General features: G+C 38.1%; 3 protein-coding genes across 5 annotated transcripts; 2 read left to right on the top strand and 1 right to left on the bottom strand.

Annotated features, from left to right (window-relative positions):
* Window positions 1–16: 16 nt before the first annotated feature.
* Window positions 17–3590, top strand: LOC130561753 (uncharacterized). Its single transcript, XM_057346299.1, has 6 exons — window positions 17–90; window positions 732–761; window positions 1277–1561; window positions 1740–2060; window positions 2148–2267; window positions 2379–3590. The coding sequence occupies exons 1-6, from the start codon at window positions 60–62 to the stop codon at window positions 2555–2557; spliced, it is 966 nt and encodes a 321-aa protein (XP_057202282.1). The 5' UTR covers window positions 17–59; the 3' UTR covers window positions 2558–3590.
* A 747-nt stretch (window positions 3591–4337) lies between these two features.
* Window positions 4338–14847, bottom strand: nbr1b (NBR1 autophagy cargo receptor b). 3 transcript variants are annotated; one of them, XM_057346298.1, is made up of 21 exons: window positions 14591–14847; window positions 13932–13994; window positions 13764–13782; window positions 13642–13664; window positions 12827–13015; window positions 12265–12342; window positions 11903–12099; window positions 11424–11549; window positions 11134–11337; window positions 10728–10887; window positions 9920–10189; window positions 9693–9824; window positions 8608–8683; window positions 8363–8473; window positions 8101–8259; window positions 7580–7771; window positions 6958–7390; window positions 6320–6393; window positions 6018–6093; window positions 5840–5936; window positions 4338–5742 (listed from the first exon to the last, which is right to left on the bottom strand). In XM_057346298.1, the coding sequence occupies exons 1-21, from the start codon at window positions 14690–14692 to the stop codon at window positions 5569–5571; spliced, it is 2955 nt and encodes a 984-aa protein (XP_057202281.1). In that variant the 5' UTR covers window positions 14693–14847; the 3' UTR covers window positions 4338–5568. The 3 variants fall into 3 exon arrangements, with proteins under 3 accessions (XP_057202281.1, XP_057202279.1, XP_057202280.1); XM_057346296.1 differs by having other exon boundaries at window positions 4339–5742; window positions 12785–13015; window positions 14591–14846; XM_057346297.1 differs by having other exon boundaries at window positions 4339–5742; window positions 6018–6090; window positions 12785–13015; window positions 14591–14845.
* An 825-nt stretch (window positions 14848–15672) lies between these two features.
* aoc2 (amine oxidase copper containing 2) lies at window positions 15673–20878 on the top strand. The gene is made up of 4 exons (XM_057345916.1): window positions 15673–18812; window positions 19274–19559; window positions 19682–19814; window positions 19933–20878. Exons 1-4 carry the CDS (start codon window positions 17252–17254, stop codon window positions 20212–20214), a joined length of 2262 nt encoding a protein of 753 aa, XP_057201899.1. The 5' UTR covers window positions 15673–17251; the 3' UTR covers window positions 20215–20878.
* The last annotated feature ends 1474 nt before the right edge of the window (window positions 20879–22352 follow it).

The raw sequence follows: 22352 nt of genomic DNA, 5'->3' as shown, positions 1-22352 counted from the left end.
AGCAAAGATACACACACTTCATATGTTCAGCTCGTTTTAAAAGAGAACAAAGGATCATTATGCTGAGGTCTCTTCTCATATTGATATTGGGTAAATTATATTTTTAAATTGTATTTAGAAATTTGTGCTTTATAGTCGGCTTGAGAAAAAAGTATTTCGACCTATAAGGAAATAAACAGGTATTTAAACCCAAGACAAATTCAAGATTTGCAGTTTAGAGAAATGTTTAATGATAACTGTTGATTTGCTTCATAAGTGAAATATAATTTAAGTTAATGAAGTTCATACCACCAACAGCTTACCAGAAATTACATTTTCTCACAAAGTTTCTGGAATGTTAATGTTAATGATCTTTGGCACAAAAAAACTAATGTATCTATTGCTTTCAAAAACCTTTGTGAAGTTACTATTTAAGGAAAGTAATGTACATGAGGAGAGAGGAGAATATCTTGTGCATATATGTTATAACTTCAATAGGATCATATGAACAGCAGTCTATAACTATAGGGCAGCAACACAGAAGCCACGTGCATCTTTAAGCGTGACTGAGCGAGTAGTTGGTTAGCTCATCTGAGAGACTTGTGGTTGTGACGGAAGTTGACAGTAGCAGAGGGTGACAGCACTTTTTTATCTAGAAAAAATATCTAGATCACTAAATGAGAAATTGATAAAATCACTTTATAACTGTTTATTATTAATATCAACATCAATGTTATATTTCACCCCAACAGCTAGTGCTTTAGATGCCTGCTCCCAATCTTGTAAGTAAAAGTTTGAATGTTAAATATCTTTAAATTTGGGTTGAATCACATCAGACCAATCAGGTGTTGAGATATAAACACATAAAACTATATTGAGCTATAAACTGATCTGTGTTGTCAGTTTTGAGACAAGCCCTGCTCCCTAACTTTCACTTCAAAAATGACATTTTCCGGCAGCTGGGCGGCAGAAGTATCCCGTAAAATAATATTTTTTTTCTATAAAATGACATGTTTTCCATGTTTTTCTTGTACATTTGCAGACTTTTTCTGTAATTTGACATTTTCTTACCTAGAAAGCTAGAAATAAACTTATATTACAGCATATACCATATTAACTCCATATCTAATTTGAATGTATAACATGTATGGTTTTTATGTATTCGATTTATTTCCCAGTTTTAGTAATTAAACTCTGTTTGTTATATGGACTGATTTGACTGGATGATGTTGGGTGCACTGCAAACACAGTGGTTTAAGAAAACTACTGTCATTATGACATGGTGTTGTTTGTACAGGGGATCTGATAGAGCCCACCCTTTCAGTTACACATGCAGCTGTGTCTCCTGGGGAAAATATTCAGTTCAATTGTACAACTAATCCAAGATGCTGTAAAGATGCTGAATTCTACCTGTACCAAAACAAATCATCCATAATATCCTCCCAAAGAAATGTTTCTGGAGTGACTTTTCAACTGACAGTAGACATCTCACATCAGGGCCAGTACAGCTGTGGTTATTCTTACAGCAATAACACTGTAAGAGTCAATTCTTCCATAAGTAAAGCTATTGAAATCATTGTGGGTGAGTATATTATAAATATTTACTTTTTAAAATAATTTTGTTTTATTATTCCCCACAAACATGTCTTTGGGTCCCTATACAACAGACCTCTGATTGTATATGACTCATCCTGTCTAATATACTGAGATCCAAAGCTCTGCATCTGTAACAACTAAGATGTGTCCCTGTTGTTTTCTAGTGAACCTGCAGCAGCCCAACATTTCTCTCTGGGATCCTAAAGGAGGGTTTGACTTGGGTTCAGTGGTCACCAGAGGTCACAGCTTCACCATTACCTGCTTCTCTGAACCTCAATATCCCGGAGGCTTCTTCTACCTGTTCAATGGATCAAACATTGTCAATCAGTCAATTATTCAATTAGACGTCAAATACTCTGCACACTTCTCTGTTTCTGAGGCAGATTATTCACATCATGGAAACTACAGTTGTGAATATGAAGTGAATGTGTCCGCAAGTACCTTCAAATCCGCTTCTTCTGACCAACTGCTCATCACTGTCACAGGTAAGTTATTGTTAAAAGGAGCACACAAGATGAACTGCTTGTACAGATAGATAAACCTCTCTCTCTCTCTCTCTCTCTCTCTCTCAGCTTCCTTGCATCCTGTCATCAGTGCTTTGGTATCAGCTGTACTTCTCTTATTCGCTGCTCTTATAATAACTTTACTCAAAAGGAGACAGAACAAGATGCGCAAGGTGCACTTTTCACAAGGTAAGAAAGACTACAGTTCTCACTTTTGGGCCCAAACACAATTCATTTGATGTGAGTTTACATGTATGAATAAAGTTGAGTAAGTTTTTTTCTCATTTTCTTCTCACGCAGTACACCAGGGTGCAGTTAATATGCATCTAAACATAATAGATGAAGCCGATGATGAGGATGACTATGTGAACGTTAAACACGATGATGAGGAAGACTATGTGAACGTTGTTGAATTGGATGTGTCCTCAGATGAATCGGAGAGTGATTACGTTAATGTGAATGCACAAAATAACAGTTGACTATGCTCAAAATAGATCTTAAAGGGATAGTCCACCCAAAAAAAGAAAATTCTGTCATAATTTACTCACCCTTTTTATCATTTCAAACCTGAATGATTTTTGCTTCTGCAGAACACAACAACAAAAAAAGATATTTTGAAGAATGTTGGTAACCAAACAATGGTGGTAACCATTGACTTGTATTGGATGGACACAAAATAACTGAGATGTCAATAGGTAGGCCTACCAATGTTTATTGGTACCAATTTTTTTTTTAAATATCTTCTTTTGTGTTGTGCAGAAGAAAGTCATTCAGGTTTGAAATGACAAAAGGGTGAGTAAATGATGACAGAAAATTAATTTCTGAGTGAACTATCCCTTTGTTTGTTTGTTTGTTTATTTTATTTCTATAGCACATTTCAAAACAACCACAGGTTGACCAAAGTGCTGTACATACCAAATAAAAAAACAGAAACACAGAATAACAGATCCTTGCAAAAGGATTATAATATATAAAACTTTCTATAAAAATACATTACATACATAAATAATGAAACAAGAGCAAGGCATCACAGTTTTAGCTAGTCGCAATTTGATCCAATAAGTACGACTTCAACAGGGATTTAAAATTAGACAGAGAAGATGCTGTAGACAGAGAAGATTGCTGCACAATCGGAAGGTTGTGTCATAACATAGGGCCGGCGATGGCAAACGCCCGGTCACCCTGGAATTTGAGTCTAGACCTTGGGACCGACAACATTTTTAAGTGCTCAGACCTAAGAGATCGCACCGAGTTGGGTGGATTCAACAACTCAGAGAGGTAGGCAGGGGAAAGATTGTGCAGCGATTTATACACTAAAACAAGTATTTTAAAATCCACTCTAAGCTTAACCGGGAGCCACTGCAACGAAAACAGAACGGGGATTATATGCTCAAATTTGCGTGTCCCAGTCAGTAGCCTTTAACAATGACAGATAGAAAAGCAACACTCATATACCTCCATTACTTTTACAGTAGGTCTATATATATATATATATATATTTCATTTTGAATACGTTATTATAATAAAATAAATGTATTTTTGTTATGTTCTGATAACCGTAATGTTATTGTACTAATAGAGTGCAAATTGAGTTTAGTGTTTATTTACTTGTATTTTATTTTGTTCATGGTTTTTTTCTTTATGCACCATGAGTATGATATCAATGATCTTCTCAGAAACTTGTTCTTCTTTTACGAAGTTCACAGTGTTATTTGTGCTCTTCATTTCACACTGCACTGTACTTCACTTTTTCTTTTCAGTAATTTGCAGTGTATCATTACAGTAGATGTTTTTCAGTTTATTTACTGTGTTAATAGAAAGCCATTTTTAATTGTTTATTTTTGTGTCATTAAGATGTTACTCATTACTAGCTTTTTATGTACTACTTTAATTATACTCATGTTCTCATTGATCAAACCAAATCCTGCATTACATCCCATGTTGTGTTGAGAAATCCTAATTAAGGTACATAAAGATCTTTTTTACTATGAAAACATTAGTTTCTTTAGAAACCAGTGAACACCATTACATCAACTTCCTCATTTCTTTTGCTGATTTGATGCTTTTAATACAACTGAAAATCATTGTAGAAACACACACCATAAAGCAAAACTATTTGAACTGACTAAGCTAAATATGAATAAAGGGGAGGTATAACGTTGCATAAAGTATACCCAAACATAATTCGTTGTATAAGAAAGTTTACTTTCGTAGTGTTTTGTTTACTTGTTTTGTATAAAAAAACAGAAGAATAAGGGATTTGTTAGTATATTTATTACAGACATATGTGTGCATTAGATTTTTGCCCATGACACGAGCAAAGACTATGAGGAGCATCCGTCTCCATGGAATATGCTTCAGAATCACATGATCCGAATAGATCAATCCAAAACCAAACTACTGCTTTTCATATGGAATGTGCTAAAATCATACAGATAAACCATAGCACTAGAAAAAACAATCACGTGATGGTTTAAATAATCACTTTCTGAAAAAAGTGAAAATTAGGTGACGCTTAATGTTTAACAGGGAATGCTGTTCACTCTAGACATTAGGTAGTTTCAAAATCTCCCATTAAAGAAAAGCTTTCAGATACAATCTTCATTACACTAAATACAAGAGTTTTGATTACCAAAATATATGTCATTTGCATGATTCAGTTTTCTGGTATTGGAATGAAGGATATGCGTTTTTTAGGTCTCTCACCATTTTCATTAAAATTGGAGTATATATTTCATGATTGCCTTTGCTGTCCTTAAACATTTGAAGCATAAATTAAAACAATAATTCCAGCCCCATTTAAACTCTTGAAATGCATTGCTACTTCAAGCCATGACCTTTAGACAACTGACGTACAAATAGCAATGTATTTGCAAAGTGCAATATGTGCCCTACGTGAACCTTTTAGGAACCAATTAACGGTTTTAAAAAGAATAATAATTTCAACATGTATAAGCATTAAGTGCTACAAATTTTAAAAGTTTAAACAATCTCTACAAGTGAAGAGTAATTTTGTCATCCATGTTAAGTCTGTTTGGTCTTGGCTCATAATAAACACAGTCTACACAAAGCCAAATCTATTTCACATTTAACTTGGAACCGAAACGACTCATTTAAATATGATAAATAATCACAACGCACACCTTTTCATACTCTCATAACTAACAAAGGATTTCTGGTAAAGTACACTATTCTTTCAAGTCATCCTTTCATTTAAAGCAAGACAGTTTGGATTGTTTTGGAATAATACTTACTGTATTAGTGTTCATAATCTACCCATGATTGCCTTTATAATAACAATAATGCCCACTACTGACAAACTTTAACAAGCACGATTATAATGGAGATGAGCTGGTTCTCTAATGATTCAAACACATCATCATTTACAACCCAGATGGAACAAGAGTCTGTATCGTTGAATGGGCTGCTGTGCACAGAGGAAGAGAGACAGAAGTGAAAAGATATAGGAACAGAAGTACTGAAGAGCGTCTCAGTAGCGTGTGGTGTACCAGTCGTTGTCAGTCATCTGCACCAGTTCGTTTACCACATCCAGCAGGTTGCGGTTGTGTTTCTGCAGCAAACGCTGATTCAGAGCTCGGTCACCAAATCCCATCTCTACCAGCACGGCCATCATGGCGTCGTGAGATGCTGCATCTTCTGGAAGCTACATACCACGGTACAGCATTATTCATTTATGTTTTAGCACTTCTATGGTTTCTAGATTCTCCCTTTAGATACTATTTAAACAACATTAAGCTTACCTTCTCAGAACCCGTCTGTCCGGTAAACAGAGCTTTGTAGGCAGATGCTGCTACAGACAGAGCTCCCTTCACCAGTCCACCTGTGATGCTATTAGCTCTGAAGAAACACAAGTGAGAATGTGAGGATGAGAAATGCTACAGTGAATCACTTTTATTAACAGTGTCTGGTGTGATTTACCTGAGCTCGTCTGTCTCAGACTTCGCTACAGTCACAGGTGAGTTTTCAGGGTCAGATTGATTAGGATTAGCATCTACTGGACAAATTGAAAGATTAACACAGATAACTCTCTATGGCTTCATTGTGTGCTTCCAAATTATTTCATTTTTGTAGTTAAAATGAGAGTTCACTCTAAAATGAAATCATTTCTCAACCTCATTCCCAACCTGTATGACTTTTCTGGAAATTTGTGACACCCATATTCATGGTAAATGACTCTGCACTGCTCTTTGAGACTTATTGCTTTAATATTCTCCACCCACCTTTCTCTTTGGGGTCTTCTGATTCACTAGGATCATTCTCCTCTTGCTCTTCTGCTCCATTCTTCACCTCTGGGCTGTGTATATAGGTTTTATTTAGCTTTATTGACATGAATACATTATTATACTACATACTCAATTACATTATATTATAAAATCAACCATAGTGTGTGGCCCAAGCAAGCCAGGCAGCAATGAGTATATAAAATATATTTTGTATATACAGCCACGGAAAAAATGAAGAGACCATTTCAAAATTATTTTCAGTTTTTCTGAATTTACTATTTATAGGTGCGTTTAGGTAAAAAGATCAGTTTTGTTTAATTCTGTGAACTACTAACAGCATTTCTCCCAGATTTCAAATAACAATATTGTTTCTATTTGCAGAAAATGGAGAAACAGGTCAAAATAACAGAAAAGGTGTTCTGTATTTTTTCAGACCTCAAATACTGCACTGAAAGGTTCATATTCACTTTTAAACAATACAGCAATAATATTTGTACATGTATTTAACAAAAAAGTTAAATTCAACAGACACTGGACTCGAATGGCCACAATACATCTAGAAATGCAGATAACATTTTTTTTAATGGTCTCTTAATTTTTTCTGCAGCTGTATACATCCCATTGTATAAACTCACCAGGATTTGATTGAAGGTTTGGGTGCCACAACGATCACAGGAGTCAGAGGCACAGCGTCCAGAGTCTGAGAGGCACAGAGCATGTCATTAGCATCTGAATTAACCGCAGCAGCGGTAGGGCTCTGGAGCTCTGCAGCCTCCACCGATTCTAGCTTCTCTCCCTCTATGGCTCCCTCTGCAGGCTCTTCTTCAGGTTGGGACATGGCTGAGCTGTACATGGACTCCCCTAGTGGACGGCTGGTGTCAAAGCAATCGGGGAGGATGATGATGTAATCTTCCGAGGAGGCTGATGAGGTTCTGCTGCGAATTTCCTTAGCTGCTTCTGCATCCTTCACTTCCTCTTTCCTGTCCAGTTCCTCCTCTTCTTCCTCCACCTGTTCCCCGGTTGCAGGTTCCATCATGATTTGTTCAATGTCAGATTCATGACCCTCATCTGAATGTAGGAACAAACCCTTTATTGCTAAACTTTTACAATTCATACAAAGTCTGATTATGCAATAATCAGAAAAAAGATAAGTATATTTAAGTTTTTCTGCTGGCACAGTCAGATGAGATGTGTACCTGCCCTGGCAATATTTTGACTGTTTTTACTGTAATGTTAACTGGCCTGCTATTCTCTCACCTGTGGCAATGAGGTCTGTTGGAACAGCTAGCAGAGGAGCAGGTATCTCAGTTGTTTCTTCATGGGGCGGAGCAGGGGTGGAGACTTGTACAGCCTCTGTTTTGAGATGAGCTGTTATTATCCCAGTTTCTGGAACTCTGTCTGCTTTCCTCTCACAAAGAGACACTGAACCTTGAGGTGATGGACGCACCACTGGAAGATAGCAACAATGTAATAAATAAAATCTTAATTCAACTTCCACAAAACAAAGAATTTGATTCCTTATTATGAATAACTATTGTTGTATGTGACTACAGTGTTTACTCACGGGCTATGTGCCATTGTTTTGTTAAATTTACTATTATTTATATTAATTTTCATGTTAAGTAAGCAATGCATTCAGTAACATACAGCCGCAGATACGTCCTCAATACGTGTAAAAATATTACTGTTGTTTTTCTTAAAAGTGAATATGAACTTGTTTTCTTTGCAATATTTGAGATCTGAAAAAAGGTTTTCGCGTGCAAAAAAACATCACAAACCTGTAGCTGGGCATCGCCCACAAAGTGTCCCATGTTCTGTAGCTTCAGAGAGGGTAAGTGAGCGGATTACAGAAGGACTCACAAACTGAGGCTCAATGATACTCTCATCTCCTTTCTCTTGGGCTGGAACTCCCTCTAGTTCTGTCCCCTGAGTCACATCTGTGCAAACCACATCAGAGATTTCAAAACAACTGCAGAAAGTAACTGAGCAAACCAAAACTTTATGGTCTAACAAAATTTCAGATTACAATTTAATGTTAACCTAGGATGGTGTTGACGCCTTGGGCTTCTGTTTCTTCTTGAATCAGCCCCAGTGTTGGCTTCTCCTGAAGAGGTCCATCATGAGGCAGAGGTGATATGCATGGAGTAATGTCTTCACATATTTACACACAAAGACACAAATGTCAAAATGAATGCATAATATTAAAATGAACAGTCCATGAGTCAGAATCAGAACAATCATTTATAGACTTCCAGTCAAGACATCACACGATTCAAAAAGATTACCTGCAGGAGTGTTGTTTGGCACACTCTCCAGCTCCTGCACAATGTTGATGTCCAGCAGTTCAAAAGACAGCAAATCCTAAGTAGAAGACAAAAATGTGAATTGATTTGGCACCAAACGCAAAAATGATTCGCGTAACAATACGAAAGAATGAAAAAAAGATGCATCCGGGGTTTTTCAAAATCTTTGTAATGCTGTTTGTCAAGACTAGGGCTGCCTGTCACGATTATTAAATAATCGTCTCATCGCGATTGTTTGACCTCATCGCGATGGTTTCACATCATCGCAATTATTGCACATCTCTATAGAAGACACTAGGGGGAGCTGTAGTTTTATCTGCATGTAGCGAGGAAGGCGGGGCGAGAGCCGTGGGGCGAGTAAGGCGGGGCCGGCGGCATAAGTGGCAACGAGTGTCAGCTGTGCGACCGCCTTACTCGCCCCACGGCTCTCGCCCCGCCTTCCTCGCTACACTGCATATTGCATATTTTAGTGTATATATTGTTACTAAAGCATAATAATACTTGTAAAATGTACCACCACAACACAATCACTTAAAAACCACAATCACAAATAACTAAAACATATACAAATTACCTGCAGTACAATTTAATATTATTTAAGCAAATCTCAGTGTGAAAACCAGTCTACCAAAATGTCATTAACACACAAGTAAAATTTAATTGTAGTCTTGCAAGTGAGAAAAAAACAGACTAGAAGCTTTTCTAAGACTGATAGCATTTTAATGGTGGCTTCAATTCACACCTGATCAATTTACTTAATTTACAAGTATTTGGTGGCTGTATTATTGACAGGTAAAAGCCTAAACCTTAAATATATGATGACCCAATTTTTTCCGATGTATTTCCAAGAAAAAAACATAGTCTTGCATTCAGAACAATATGGTCGTTCCAATCGCTGAATCAAAAATGTATGAGAATTAAATGTCAAAGCTCAAAAACAGACAATTAATCGTCATAATCGTCAAAGCCCTAAAACATACAATTAATCGTCATAATCGCAATGATTTATTAGACAATTAATCGTTAATTAAATTTCATAATCGTGACAGCCCTAGTCAAGACCATACCTGAGCTGTGAGTAAGTCCACAGATGGAATGTAGAATTCCTGATCACAGTCTTGGTTCACGGATAAGAGCAGTTGGTCTCTTGAGGCAGCCTGGGATTTCTCCTCTCTCTCCAAAGTGCGGGAAGACTTTTCCTGAAAGACACAGTAACATAAATTTCATGCCACAGGTAACAAAACTTTACTACAATTAAGTATATACTACATTAATCGCTACCCAGCTGCCTTACCTGTGGAGTGACGCAGGGAGACACCAGAAGCCCATCAGCACAGATAGCTGTAGGAGCATTTGGATCCACAACGATACTACACCACACACGTGGCCCGAACTGTTCGCCCCTATGTGCCAGACGCCAGTGGGAGGTATAGGTGCCCTCTAATGTTGGAGCGCAGAGCGCCACGCTGACGACACCCACCTGACCCGGCTGCAGCGTGGGTACCGCAACCTCTCGCCATCGTTCACCCGAACCCACTGCCAGATTCCCCCACATGAACTTCAGCTGAGGAAGAGACACACTCAGGTTTGCATGTTTTATTATGAATGTGTGTGTGCGTGTGTATGCGTGTGTGTGTGTGTGTGTGTGCGTGTGTGTGTGCGTGTGTGTGCGCGTGTGTGTGCGCGTGTGTGTGTGTGTGTGCGTGTGTGCGCGTGTGTGTTTGTGTGTGTGTGTGCGTGTGTGTGTGTGTGTGTGTTCGTTCATGTTTGTATATCCCGGTGGGGACCTAAACCTGAACGCACACCAACACATGGGGACTCGTGTCACCGTGGGGACCAAAATTGAGGTCCCCACGGGCAAAAAAGCTAATAAATTGTACAGAACAATATTTTTTACAAATCTAAAAATGCAAAAATGTTCTATGATCTTTAGGTTTAGGGGTTGGGTTAGGGGTAGGGGATAGAATATACAGTTTGTACAGTATAAAAACATTACGCGTATGGACTGTCCCCACGGGGATAGTCAACCAAAGCGTGTGTGTGTGTGTGTGTGTGTGTGTGTGTGTGTGTGTGTGTGTGTGTGTGTGTGTGTGCGTGTGTACCTTGGTCTCTGAGTCCCAGCACAATCTTCCACTGTTTTTCATTTTCCAGTATTTGATGAACTTGGTCCCAGGACGTAGACGTGATCCATCAGGCAGGTTTTCATCCAGAAGTAGAGCTGTCATGGCTGGCACGGCCAGAGGACACGGACGCTTAGGACGACTGCAATCACAAACAAAAATCTAGTTTCTATTTTAAATGAAGTTGTTTTTCATTAGATTTGATCACATGATTGTCTAAATATAACAATTCATTGAATGTAGGCTACAAAAACAGACCACAGGAGAAAAAATTGAACCGAGAAATTAAAATATGACATGACCCCTTTAATAAAAATGGCATAAAAACATTTAGCTCTTGCATTAAAAGATCAGTAACCTCCGGTTGAAGAGAAGTATAAATTTTTACTCTGGGCTGTTTGCCTGTGTGGCCCGCGGCTGTAACAGGACGGGTGAGGAGCTTCCCTCACCAGCTGCGTTCCACTGCAGCCCTCTCCTCTCCATCCTCAGCTGCTTCCTGATCTCCTTCACTTCCGCCTTAAGCTGCCGCTTCTCAGCTTTAAGACGCTGCTTCTCTGCTTTACGAAAGCTCCGGTCACCCCTTCTGTAGAACCTTCAGCGGGAGAAAAAATGTGTTGATTCGTGTATTTTTGGTCTGCTTTGAACTTTATTTTAAACCACTCATGAGATCAGGCCCACCTGCTGTGGTCTGGAGCTGGGGAGCCGTGTTCAGGAATAGAGAGGGGGGTTCTGGCTCTCACAAGGTTGTGGCTTGGATCGTGTGAGAAGCTACAAGGCTCACACAGAGTGCAGGATGTACACACACTGTGTAACAAAGTAAAAAGAAAAGTTGGCAGTTTCAGTCAGGCACAAAATGTAATCAAAAATATATTTCTACATGCCAAGTGACACACAAGACATACACTTGCTTGCTTGCTTTGTATTTGCTATTGCGCACCACATTGTTAAATATCTTTGTTTCCTGATTGGCTGTTATTTTACTTTCAGTTAGAATATATAAAATTACAATGGAAACTTGCCACTATTCACAAAAAAATGACAGTATAACAAATAAGTCATTCTTAAGCAAACGTTTGTTTTCTTTTAGTATACAATAGAAGCAAAGTATTTAAGCATAATATCAAAGTACAGACATCTATTATTCAGATCTCTCTAACCTGCATTGGTATCCACCTCCTGCAGTCTGGCCACGGCAGCTGCTGCAGGCTGGAGCTGAACTTGGTGCCCCAGGGAGAGTGGATGAGGTGACCTCAGGAATCTGTGCCTCTGCTTCCACTGGCTTATGGATGCAGCACTGTCCGGAAAACTCCCTACAAATCTTCTCTACCGCCTCTCTAACCACCTGGTCCTTAAACTGTACCAGTCATCAGATTTTTCAAGAGGGAATAAAAGAGAGAGAGCGAGTTTGCTTAGTGACAGGGTTTGTCTCACCTGCTAAAAGTATGAAAGTGAAATGTGCATACTATGCCACATAGTAAAATTAGGGAGTAGTCCGTTTTTAATTTCTACTTTCTTGTACCTTTTCCATATACGAAGTGAACCAAGCTGGGGGCGTCTTATCTTCCACCTTTCCACCTTTAGCTTCATTAACAAGCACCTTTAAATACAATTACAAAATTAAAATGACAAATTAATACAAAATATGGTACATTTATTTACTTGCTGTAGTCAGAATAGTCAGATTACTTCTTGTTTGTTTAAATAGAATGTATTTTCACGTTCTAGTGATAACTCAAGTTTAACATCAGGAAATAAATGGGTAGGTGACAAATACATGTGTCTTATGGTGTGACAGCAAAGATTTTGAAAACAAACTATTTATTTATATTTTATTTATATGATTAATTATTTAATAATTACTATTTACAATATAAAATAGCATCTCAATTTTGCTGTCATGCAATAGGACACATTTACGGTATGTTTGTTAACTACTCAAAAATAAAATATTATAAAATGTAACAACTTAAAAGCAACAATAGTGAACAACAGTGGCTACATCAGTGTTTGTGCAAAACTACTGGGTTATGAAATCTTACCAATCCTTCCTCTGGGACTGCAGCCTGAACTTTGCGACTCACCACTTGTGCCAAAGTAGGGCAGTACTGAGGAGGCCTAAATCCTTTCTTGGGTTCTCCAACACTGCCGGGTTTCACATGCCCCAAACCCACCCCTGACCCTGGTGGTGGACCTGGTCCGGGCACCCTGGCTGTGCTGCCCCTCGTTTCATACACATTCATTTGTAGTCTGTTCCCCTGACGTGCAGCACCCTACGGGTTCAGACAAAAATGCCAGTGAGATCTCACATTTTATCAAAGCCATTCATTAAAATAAAAAGCAGTGTTACATATGCTCAATGGAGCGGATATCTGCATTTGCTGATTCTAAAACAATGGGAATTTTAATTTATTACACACAAAACAGGCTGTAATCAACCAAAGGATCACTCTTAACGGGTTATAACCAGCAGACATAAGCTTTGTACACTGTTTTTGTATATTGTTGACTTTAAAAGCAACATGTTTCAAAATGTTCCAAATATGATAATTGGTGTTACATTTCCGTCACACGCTTGCAGTATTCGACCAATCACTATGCACTGGTTAACTGGCCAATCATAGCACACCTCGCTTATCAGAGCGATGAGCTTTGTAAAGATTCCCCGCGTTTCAGAGAGGCGGGGCAAAGAGGAGATACAAACATGCACGGTATGTGGAAAATACAGCGTTTTTAAACATTAAATAGTGTATACACATTAAATTACATCTAAAACAAACGAGAATATTCGTTTTAGCCGTGTCATATGACCCCTTTAAATAGCTTTGGATAAAAACAGCTGCTAAATGAATGAATGTAAATGGAATGTGAATACTAAGCAAAGCAATACTTTTTTTACCTTCAGGGCCTCTTCATATTCCACTGAAAATAAGAAAATAAAAGTTCACGTATATACTTTAATACAGCCCATTTTGCCTTATGTTTTTTTGAAAATTGACTGGTATAAACATTTATACTTACATTGACTGTTAAGTGAGACCTAAAACAGACAGTTAGAAAAAAGATTACAGAAATATTTAACAAAATTGACATTGATAATGATAATAAACACTAGTATTTTGAAACCCCCTATTGTTTTTTAGGAATACAGAAAAGCTTCAGAAATGTAGTTTGTTTGTTCACGCTCACCTCTTCATTTTCCTCATCGAAATAGGTCAACTGTAAATGACACAGGCCGAAAGACCTCTTCACCTAAGAAACAATACCGAAAGTCAAAACCCACTTTGTGAAGCATGACACTTTGATACAATGTCTTTCTGTTTAGCCATCTGTCGCAACCGTATCGTTTACTGAACCCATGTCGCAATACGGTTTTATAACAGCGTTACATGACATTAACACGGCGCAGACCAGAATAAAAACAACATGAAGTCCGGACGCCATTATTGAGTATCCACACGTCTGTGATAGATAAATATGTTGTCTAGTAAGAGTGCTTTATAGGTTTCGAAACGCAGTCTGATCCCAAGGGCTGGGATCAAGACGTGACAGGTGCTTCGTCTACCTGGAGAGCCAAAACGGGTTAGTAAAAATAACCTATAAGACTGAAGGCAAAACATAATGTACTATAACTAATGATACCATGTCAACATGGCTGGTTTTTAATTCGCGCGATTTCAGAAACACGTTAGCATACAGCTCACATCTATGACAGCTCATGCCAAATAATTAATGTCAAAATAGATACAGTATAATTATATTTCAATCGGATCGGACTTGAGAAAGAAAAGCTTTGCGGCATCAAGGTGAGTAATCGGACTGACATCACCTCATCCTCTGCTGCTTACCATGGCCTCCATTGACTCCCAACTCTTCGTCTCTGAGCCAGACAGCAAAAAACTCTTCGCATTCCCCCGGAAATTCACTTTCACATTGATATAGAAGTCCATGGCGCAAATGTTATTTAAAGCGTTGCATATGTGGTATCATACAAGCTCTGAGGGCTTACTATGGCCTGGCTTCGAGATTTCTCTGATCAAAATGGTCCTTTATGTTTACATCAGCGACCTGAACACACCCACAGCATCAGCTGACAGGAAAATTACTGACGTCATTAGGTGTGTTCGCGACGCTGGGCTGAATGATCGGCCAATGACATAAAAGTACCGCGAGAGCGATGCGTAAGCGCTTTATTATAGGCAGGGAAAATTTCCTTTAGTGCAGTATCGAAGTAAATATTATGGCAAACGCTTTACATTATTTTAGGAAATGTATGTCGAATCCCGATAGGAAACACGTGTTTACATTTACGCATTTGGCAGAGGCTTTTATCCAAAGCGACTTACATTGCGTTGTATTATACATTTGTTTCTGACTATGTGCAATCCCCTGGGCTCGAACCCATGACCTTGGCATTGCTAGTGCCACGCTTTAATCACTGAGCACCAGGAAAGCGTGTTGATTCTTTAAAATATGCAATTCGTCTTAACAACAAAAACAGCGTTATTTTATTGCTGAAGCATTACATCTTTGCTCCAATTTTTTCAGTAATTATTTATTAAATTTAATAGTATTTACCTAATACCATATACTCCACATCTTATTTTAAGCACATTTCTTTTTATCTTGTAAAATCAAACCTCTGGTTAATACAAGACAAAGAAAGCACATTGCTCACCAGAGATTTGTATTGCTCTGTGTCTACAGAAGGATTATGCAAGATATGTGATCTATCCAGTTTTTCTACCCATCTGCTTTCTTATCTTTTTCCTGCTTGTTTTCCCGTCAATAGTGTAATTATATACCTAGTAAATTATTTTTATTTAGTTAAATTTACAACAGAGTTGTATTTTTATGTTTATGATACATTTTTATGTCATATTTCAAACAAAGGCATTGACAAATAAAAGTAGGTTCAACGGCAATATACTGTCAAATCTGCAGGGGGCACTATTGTCATTGCCTTGTGCCTTGACAATATTTATGGATAGAGGGAAGATGTGAATATTTAGTGTTATTACTGTATTTGAATTTTCTTGCTTTGTCAATGTTCTATCAATGCTTTTTATCTGTATTAAATGTACAATATCAGGAAAGAGACCAGGGATATACCAGTTTTTACTGAAAAGAAGACATCAAAAGCACACATATACAGTAGATATGATCACACAAATAAACATATACATTTAGGAATATATACAAATAGAGTTTAAATAAGAAAATTGGACTTAAATGTTGACCAATGGTTAGGCAATCAGACAGACAAGAACCACTGAAGTCACTATGAGGTCACTTGGCTATTAGCACACAAAACCGAAGCACAGTTTTTATGTCAAATTGCCGTTAAAAATTGTTGGAGAAAGTCCTGGGGCCTTAAAGTCTAAAGTAATTTAATCTATCCATTCTCTATGCCACTTAACCTATGTAGGGGTCGTGGAGATTGCTGGAGTCTGTTCCAGCCTATCTCGGCCTGAAGGCAGGGAAAAACCAAGTGGGCCAGTCGGAAGTAATTTAATCTGCAAACATAAAACAGATTCACAAAGAACAACCATTTTCTGCTGATAATTATAGTATGGAATGTTTAGGTCAGTGATGCCACTATTCAAGGAACATTGTTGAATTCCAGTTGTCTCTGGAAGTAATGAAAGACCGTTATTGCAGTCATATGCCCATTAGTTAGAGCATTTTAAAAATCTAAAATTCTAAAAAAGTTAAAAGCAAAAAACTTAAACACATTGATCATGTGGATTTTTTGTGTATTCGTATTGTAAAATAACTATCATTCGGGGATTAGCAATGTTCAGATTTTGGAATTCTACATTGTATTTTGTAGAAGGCTTTTCCTGTTTCCTATTTTCTATCAATTTAAATGTGTTCGTAATGATCCAGGCTGTAGCTATGAATTCTGAGAATTTATATTGCTCTTGGCCCCTTATCTTAAAAAGAAAATATAATAATAATAATTAGTAATTGTGGTGCCCATCTGTACCTGTGACATCTCTCAACTTGCTAAAGCCCTGCAGAACAAAAAGATGCCCGTTCAATTATTTTCCTGAAACACAAATGCAGCATCCAAACAAACTTGAGAACGGTTGTGTTTGTGCTTCTTCACAAAACATTTGGATGAGAGCATGAGGGAATTGTGCAACGGTTTGCAGAAATGCTGAGCGTAAGTATTAAAATTTCTTACTAAATTTTTTGTCTGTTTAACAATTGGACTTAAATTCTTTCGGAAAGAAATGCTATTGCGTTGCTAAAACATGAATGATAAGTTTAAGCATACGGCAGCTTTCTGTACATTTATAGATACTACATGCATGATAAAAAAACGTCATATAAAACGAATAGACATGAAAACCCTGTAGGATTTGGGGTCGTTTGTGGGTTTTAGGGGATCAACCCAGGTGGGCGTGGCTAAATAGTAATCTAGCAGTCTGTGGTTTCCTTCATCTATTGCAGTCTCACTCTCGACCGCTGTCTTCATTATCAGAGGCGTGGTCGCTTACATAATGAATTCTGTATTAAAATACTTGTTGATACTTCTGGGACTGATCTCAGTTATAATCAACATCGTCTTGATATGCATAAATTCGAATAGGCTTCCAAAATGCCTGTCCCAACCTCAAGAATCTCTGAAAGTAAAACACTCGGATAAAAGTCTGATTTTTGCCGACCTATCTCCAGAGGAGTACAAGACTGTGCGCGATTACATGTGGGCTCAGAAAGACCTGCGAATTTCCCATGCGGCCACAGCAAAACCCTCGGAGAATTTCATCTTTTTGATTGACCTTTTGCTCCCGAAGAAGGCAGATGCGCTGCGCTACCTGGATGCCAGAGGGGCGAAGCCGCCCCGGGACGCTTCTGTCGTGGTGTTCTATGGCGCGCAAGGATACTTGAAGGAGTACGTGGTGGGACTTTTCCCTGGTCCCCTACAGCATCGTGATGTTACCCAGGAGAAATACAAAGCTGCAACGTTACCCTTTACAGCCCGTCCAGTAACAACCGGGGAGTATGTGCAACTCTTCACATTAATGAATCAAGTTTTTAAAAACATTGAAAAACCACTGCGTGAAAGTTTTGGATATATCCCAAAAAAGAGGAATTTGCTTCCGTATGAGGGCATGCCTAGAGGTGTACAGGCTGGTGACCGCAAAACCTGGATATCTTTCTTCCGTGACTACAGTGGCATGTACATCCATCCCGTGGGCTTTGAAATCCTGATCCACCACCAAAGCAGCAACTCTTCAGACTGGACAGTTGACAGGGTGCTATACAATGGACAATACTTTGACTCCATTGACGACTTCAAAAAAAAATACGAAGCTGGTTCTGTGAAAAAAATTGTATTCAAAGAAATCCCGAACTTCGCATCACTGAAACCGAGAAATAAACCCTCTGGTTTAGGACCACAGCAATATTATCTTCAAGGTAAACGTTTCAGCGTTAGAAACAACGAAGTGGTTTATCTAAAGTGGAGCTTTGCGTTTGGTTTGAGCTCCCTGACCGGTATGAGAGTTTTTGATATTCGCTTTAAAGGAGAGAGGGTCGCTTACGAGCTGAGCGTGCAGGAGGCAATGTCTGTCTACGGCTCGCTCACTCCTGGAATGATGCTCACAAAGTTTCTCGACTCAAGTATTGGAATCGGTCGCTTTGCGCACGAGCTGGTGCGAGGGATTGACTGTCCTCACCATGCCACATATGTAGACACGTACCGTTATATTGATAGAAATGTCACGCTGCGCTCCAGGAACTCCATCTGCGTTTTTGAGCATGATATGGGCCGACCTCTGAGGCGACATTTTTCAGATTTTTTTCATAATGGTTTCGGCGGTATGGCAAACAGTGCGTTAATATTTCGCACTATCACTGCTATAGGTAACTACGATTACATATGGGACTTTATTTTCTATCAGAGCGGCTCCGTGGAGGCAAGAGTTCATGCCACTGGTTATATATCATCCTCCTATAAGATAGATGGAAGTCTGGAGTACGGTCACCAAGTTGCAGAAAATGTCCTTGGAAATATCCATACACATTTTATCAACTTCAAAGTCGATCTGGATATCTTGGGTAAGATACAGAACACATTAAAGTCACAATAATTTATGTTTGCCACAAAACAGGCCTTCAAAAATGACAATAAAGAAAATAAGTTGTCATAGGCTTAATTGGTACTTTTGTGTGTCTAATCCGCATATTTTAAATGGCATAAATTATGATGCTTATTTTAATTTTAGCCATCTGTCCGATAAGAAGAGCTAAAAGTAGAATGCATCCCGTGAGGATGACATTCACAGTCTCAAACATTTATTTATTCGTATGATTGTAGATTATTCATAGTCAAGTTCAATAAGCAAAGTATTTTTACTTCTGAAATGTCACTTACGTTATTATAATCCTTATTAAGACATTATCAATAATGCTTCATCATTGGCAAAACTCTCACAATCAACTGAGATCACATATATGTATTGGTGGTAAATTAATATGAGGCCATAAGATACAACAGTAACATTTTCTTTTCATTAAAGGTGTGAAGAACGTGTTTCAGACTAAAGACATGGTGTTCAAGGAGGTGGCATTGCCATGGATGCCCTCGCATAAAGCAAAAATACCACAACTGGTGGAGCACCAAATCATGACCGAGAAAGAGGCGGCAATGAAGTATAACACTAAAACACCCCGTTATCTTCATATAGCCAGTAACCGCACCAACCGTTGGGGTCACCAGCGTTCTTACAGGCTTCAGGTTTTTAGCTTTGCTGGCGATCACCTTCCTGAGTCTGAGCCTGAGGAAAAGTCCATGTCATGGGCTCGGTAAGGCCGATACCCAAACACAATATCTAGAGACATGTACATTTAGTAGAAATGCTGTTTGTGTTGCTTTATATAAGTTGAAGTTAAATAAGGTTTTTCTTTATTCTCTTTTTCTTTTGTAGGTATAAAGTTGCTATAACCAAGCATAAAGATGAAGAGCAAACTAGCAGCAGCCTTTATAGTCAAAATTACATGTGGGCCCCATTCGTTGACTTTAGCAAATATATTGAAGATAATGAGAGCATCAACAATGAGGTAAGTCAGTCAATAAATCAGTCAAAAGCCGACGGCTTTATTCTGAAATAACGTGTTTTGGTTATTGAGTGCAACATAGCTTTACAATGGAGTTACTATTCATTCATGTCTTTTCAAGGACCTGGTTGCCTGGGTGACCGTTGGATTCCTTCACATTCCACACGCAGAGGACATCCCCAACACGGTTACTGTAGGCAATGGTGGTGGCGTCATCCTCAGACCCCACAACTACTTTGATGAAGATCCATCAATCAACTCGCCTGATGGAATTTATTTTTCACCAGGCTCTGAGAGTGACTGTGAGTACAACAAAATGGCCTGTATGGAAAAGGAGATGTGCAGTTCAGCACTGGAGCCATTTACTTACCATGGCTTTGAAGGAGTTATGAATTTTGAGTAGAAATCCTCTTTTAAATTGTGATATACTGTATGTATATGCTCTTCACTGACTTTGTGTTTAACAATGTTAAACTTCTGCTAAACAATCATAGTTTAAAAAATGCTTTTATTTTTTCTAGGAAATTTATTGTGTGATGTGACCGAATTTGCCAGTTGAATGTCAACACAATTTCTTTTTCCCTTAAATTTTTTCTATTTAGACCACGAAATTTGCATAACATTTGTTAAATATTTCCGTTAGGCGGTGTGCTTTTTTTATTGTATTGTACAAATGTTTTTTTCTGAAGATTTCGAGAGACCGAGAAAATCACCCCTCAAATTCACTCAATTTTTTATATAAAAATGTTCATCCATGCAATAAAATTTCAAGGGTGACTACAACTTTGCTGTATATTTCTTTAAGTGCATACAATAATGGAATACATAGGTTGAATAATTTAAAATGAAAATGTTGTTATTATATTACACCAGAATTCAACATACTGCACATGATTTATACTAAATTAGAATGATACTTTGACCCTAGTTGATGTAACGTGCAATTTAAATCAAACATGCCATCTACTAAGGAAAACATCTGTCTTGGCTTGTTCTCACAGTGTTTCCCCAAGCTGTGGAGGCACACCATCCAAAATGTGTACTATTGGTATGCCTCCAAGAACAGGGTTGTGAAACATTGTTCTAATAAATCTTTTGTAAGAAAGCCTCTCAAATCAAGTATGAAGCTGGTTTAACCTCAGTATGGTTGGACATGGGACATAAAATATTATTGAACTGTGTTTTTATGTTATTGACATCATCATAAGAACCATATTTAATATGAAAGCTTCTTTGTAGCTGCAGCCATCAGATACACTCTAAAATTCAAAATATCATGCAGTGTAAATTTAGCCTGTAACATACCATTACAGTACATTTACTTTTATTCATTTTATTATTCATTTCCTTTATTTTATTTCACCTGATATTATGCGTGCTCGCTGTGACCGTGGCTAGTAACCGTGGCTAGATTGCTAGTAACATGCTCTACCAATTAAGTTTCTCTCTCAAGTACAGGCCCATTTCTACATGCATTTCCTATCTAAACCTATTAAGAGCATGACCCAAGATAGGGCTGTAAATTTTGTGAACTGAAGTTAGAAGATAAACTTCTGCCAAGATTGATGGTTGTTTTGCTCACTACTCAAAGCATACATGCTAGCGAAGACTGATGATGTAGATATATTAAACAAACTCCAACTCTCAAACAGACCCTCACACACACATACATGCTGTATTTATTCTGTCAAGACTTTTGCAGTTAATGAATTCCAGATGGTAAATACCAGAGCTGCAACACAGTAATGTCCATATTATCTCAAACAGTTGATGCATACTTTACCCTCAAACTCCAATAAACATTATTTAAAGAGTTCTGCCATGGATATCTGGACCTCTGGAGATTTGTCTTATATAATCTATAGGAGGCAGCCATTGCACACACTTTACAGACTGTACTTCATTTAGAACACTTTACGAGAAAATACTGTATCTGTAATAAATTCATGTTCGACATTTCAAACAACATGTCTCACCAAGTAAGCAATAACAGCTTATTCATAAACTGGTGAAAGAGACAAACCAGTATTCCGAATAAACTCAGTGACAGCATTTTCAGATCTGTGAATCTGCTGTATTTGAACTCAAAAAGAAAGAAGAACAAGTTGCTGGTGAGAGAGACCAGACATGTTTGTTATCATCTTGTGAAACCTTGACCGTTATGGGTTAAAGAGTCATTGCTAGGAATCGTTGCTTTGTTTACAACCGCCGTGTGACGTGTTGAAGTCACGTTTGTTCTCGTCTAGTCTCGTGATGGATTTACTTGCTTATTGTGGGATATTGTAAGGCGTGTCCTGCTGAATTTAATTGCGTGATTCAGATGGGTATTAACCACCGCGGCAGCCTCATCACGTGAAGACAGAAGAGTGTAAAGACCAACGACTCTACCTGTGTGACTCAAGCACACAGACAAGGCACTTGAGTATTGCACTTCAGTCTTAACTTTTTGCACTTCTATTTAGTCTCTTCATTTCTTTAATGTGTCTTGAATGTTCCCTATTCTCCGCTTTTTACTGTTTTTTAAATCCCTACTGTCACTAC

Source organism: Triplophysa rosa, linkage group LG11 (genome assembly GCF_024868665.1).
Source record: "Triplophysa rosa linkage group LG11, Trosa_1v2, whole genome shotgun sequence".
NCBI classification, from domain to species: domain Eukaryota; kingdom Metazoa; phylum Chordata; class Actinopteri; order Cypriniformes; family Nemacheilidae; genus Triplophysa; species Triplophysa rosa.
This window is presented reverse-complemented; position numbering and strand designations above follow the sequence as displayed.

Excerpts from the sequence above, each read along its gene's own strand:
- LOC130561753 (XM_057346299.1), top strand. The coding sequence starts at position 60 with ATGCTGAGGTCTCTTCTCATATTGATATTGG. Across the intron at positions 762-1,276 it reads AGATGCCTGCTCCCAATCTT|GGGATCTGATAGAGCCCACC; the intron begins GTAAGTAAAAGT and ends TTGTTTGTACAG. Across the intron at positions 2,268-2,378 it reads CAAGGTGCACTTTTCACAAG|TACACCAGGGTGCAGTTAAT; the intron begins GTAAGAAAGACT and ends CTTCTCACGCAG.
- aoc2 (XM_057345916.1), top strand. The coding sequence starts at position 17,252 with ATGAATTCTGTATTAAAATACTTGTTGATACTTCTGGGACTGATCTCA. Across the intron at positions 18,813-19,273 it reads AGTCGATCTGGATATCTTGG|GTGTGAAGAACGTGTTTCAG; the intron begins GTAAGATACAGA and ends TTTTCATTAAAG. Across the intron at positions 19,560-19,681 it reads AAGTCCATGTCATGGGCTCG|GTATAAAGTTGCTATAACCA; the intron begins GTAAGGCCGATA and ends TTTCTTTTGTAG.
- nbr1b (XM_057346296.1), bottom strand. The coding sequence starts at position 14,692 with ATGGACTTCTATATCAATGTGAAAGTGAATTTCCGGGGGAATGCGAAG. Across the intron at positions 8,684-9,692 it reads TGGACTTACTCACAGCTCAG|GATTTGCTGTCTTTTGAACT; the intron begins GTATGGTCTTGA and ends TCTTCTACTTAG. Across the intron at positions 7,772-8,100 it reads TGGGCGATGCCCAGCTACAG|TGGTGCGTCCATCACCTCAA; the intron begins GTTTGTGATGTT and ends GCTATCTTCCAG.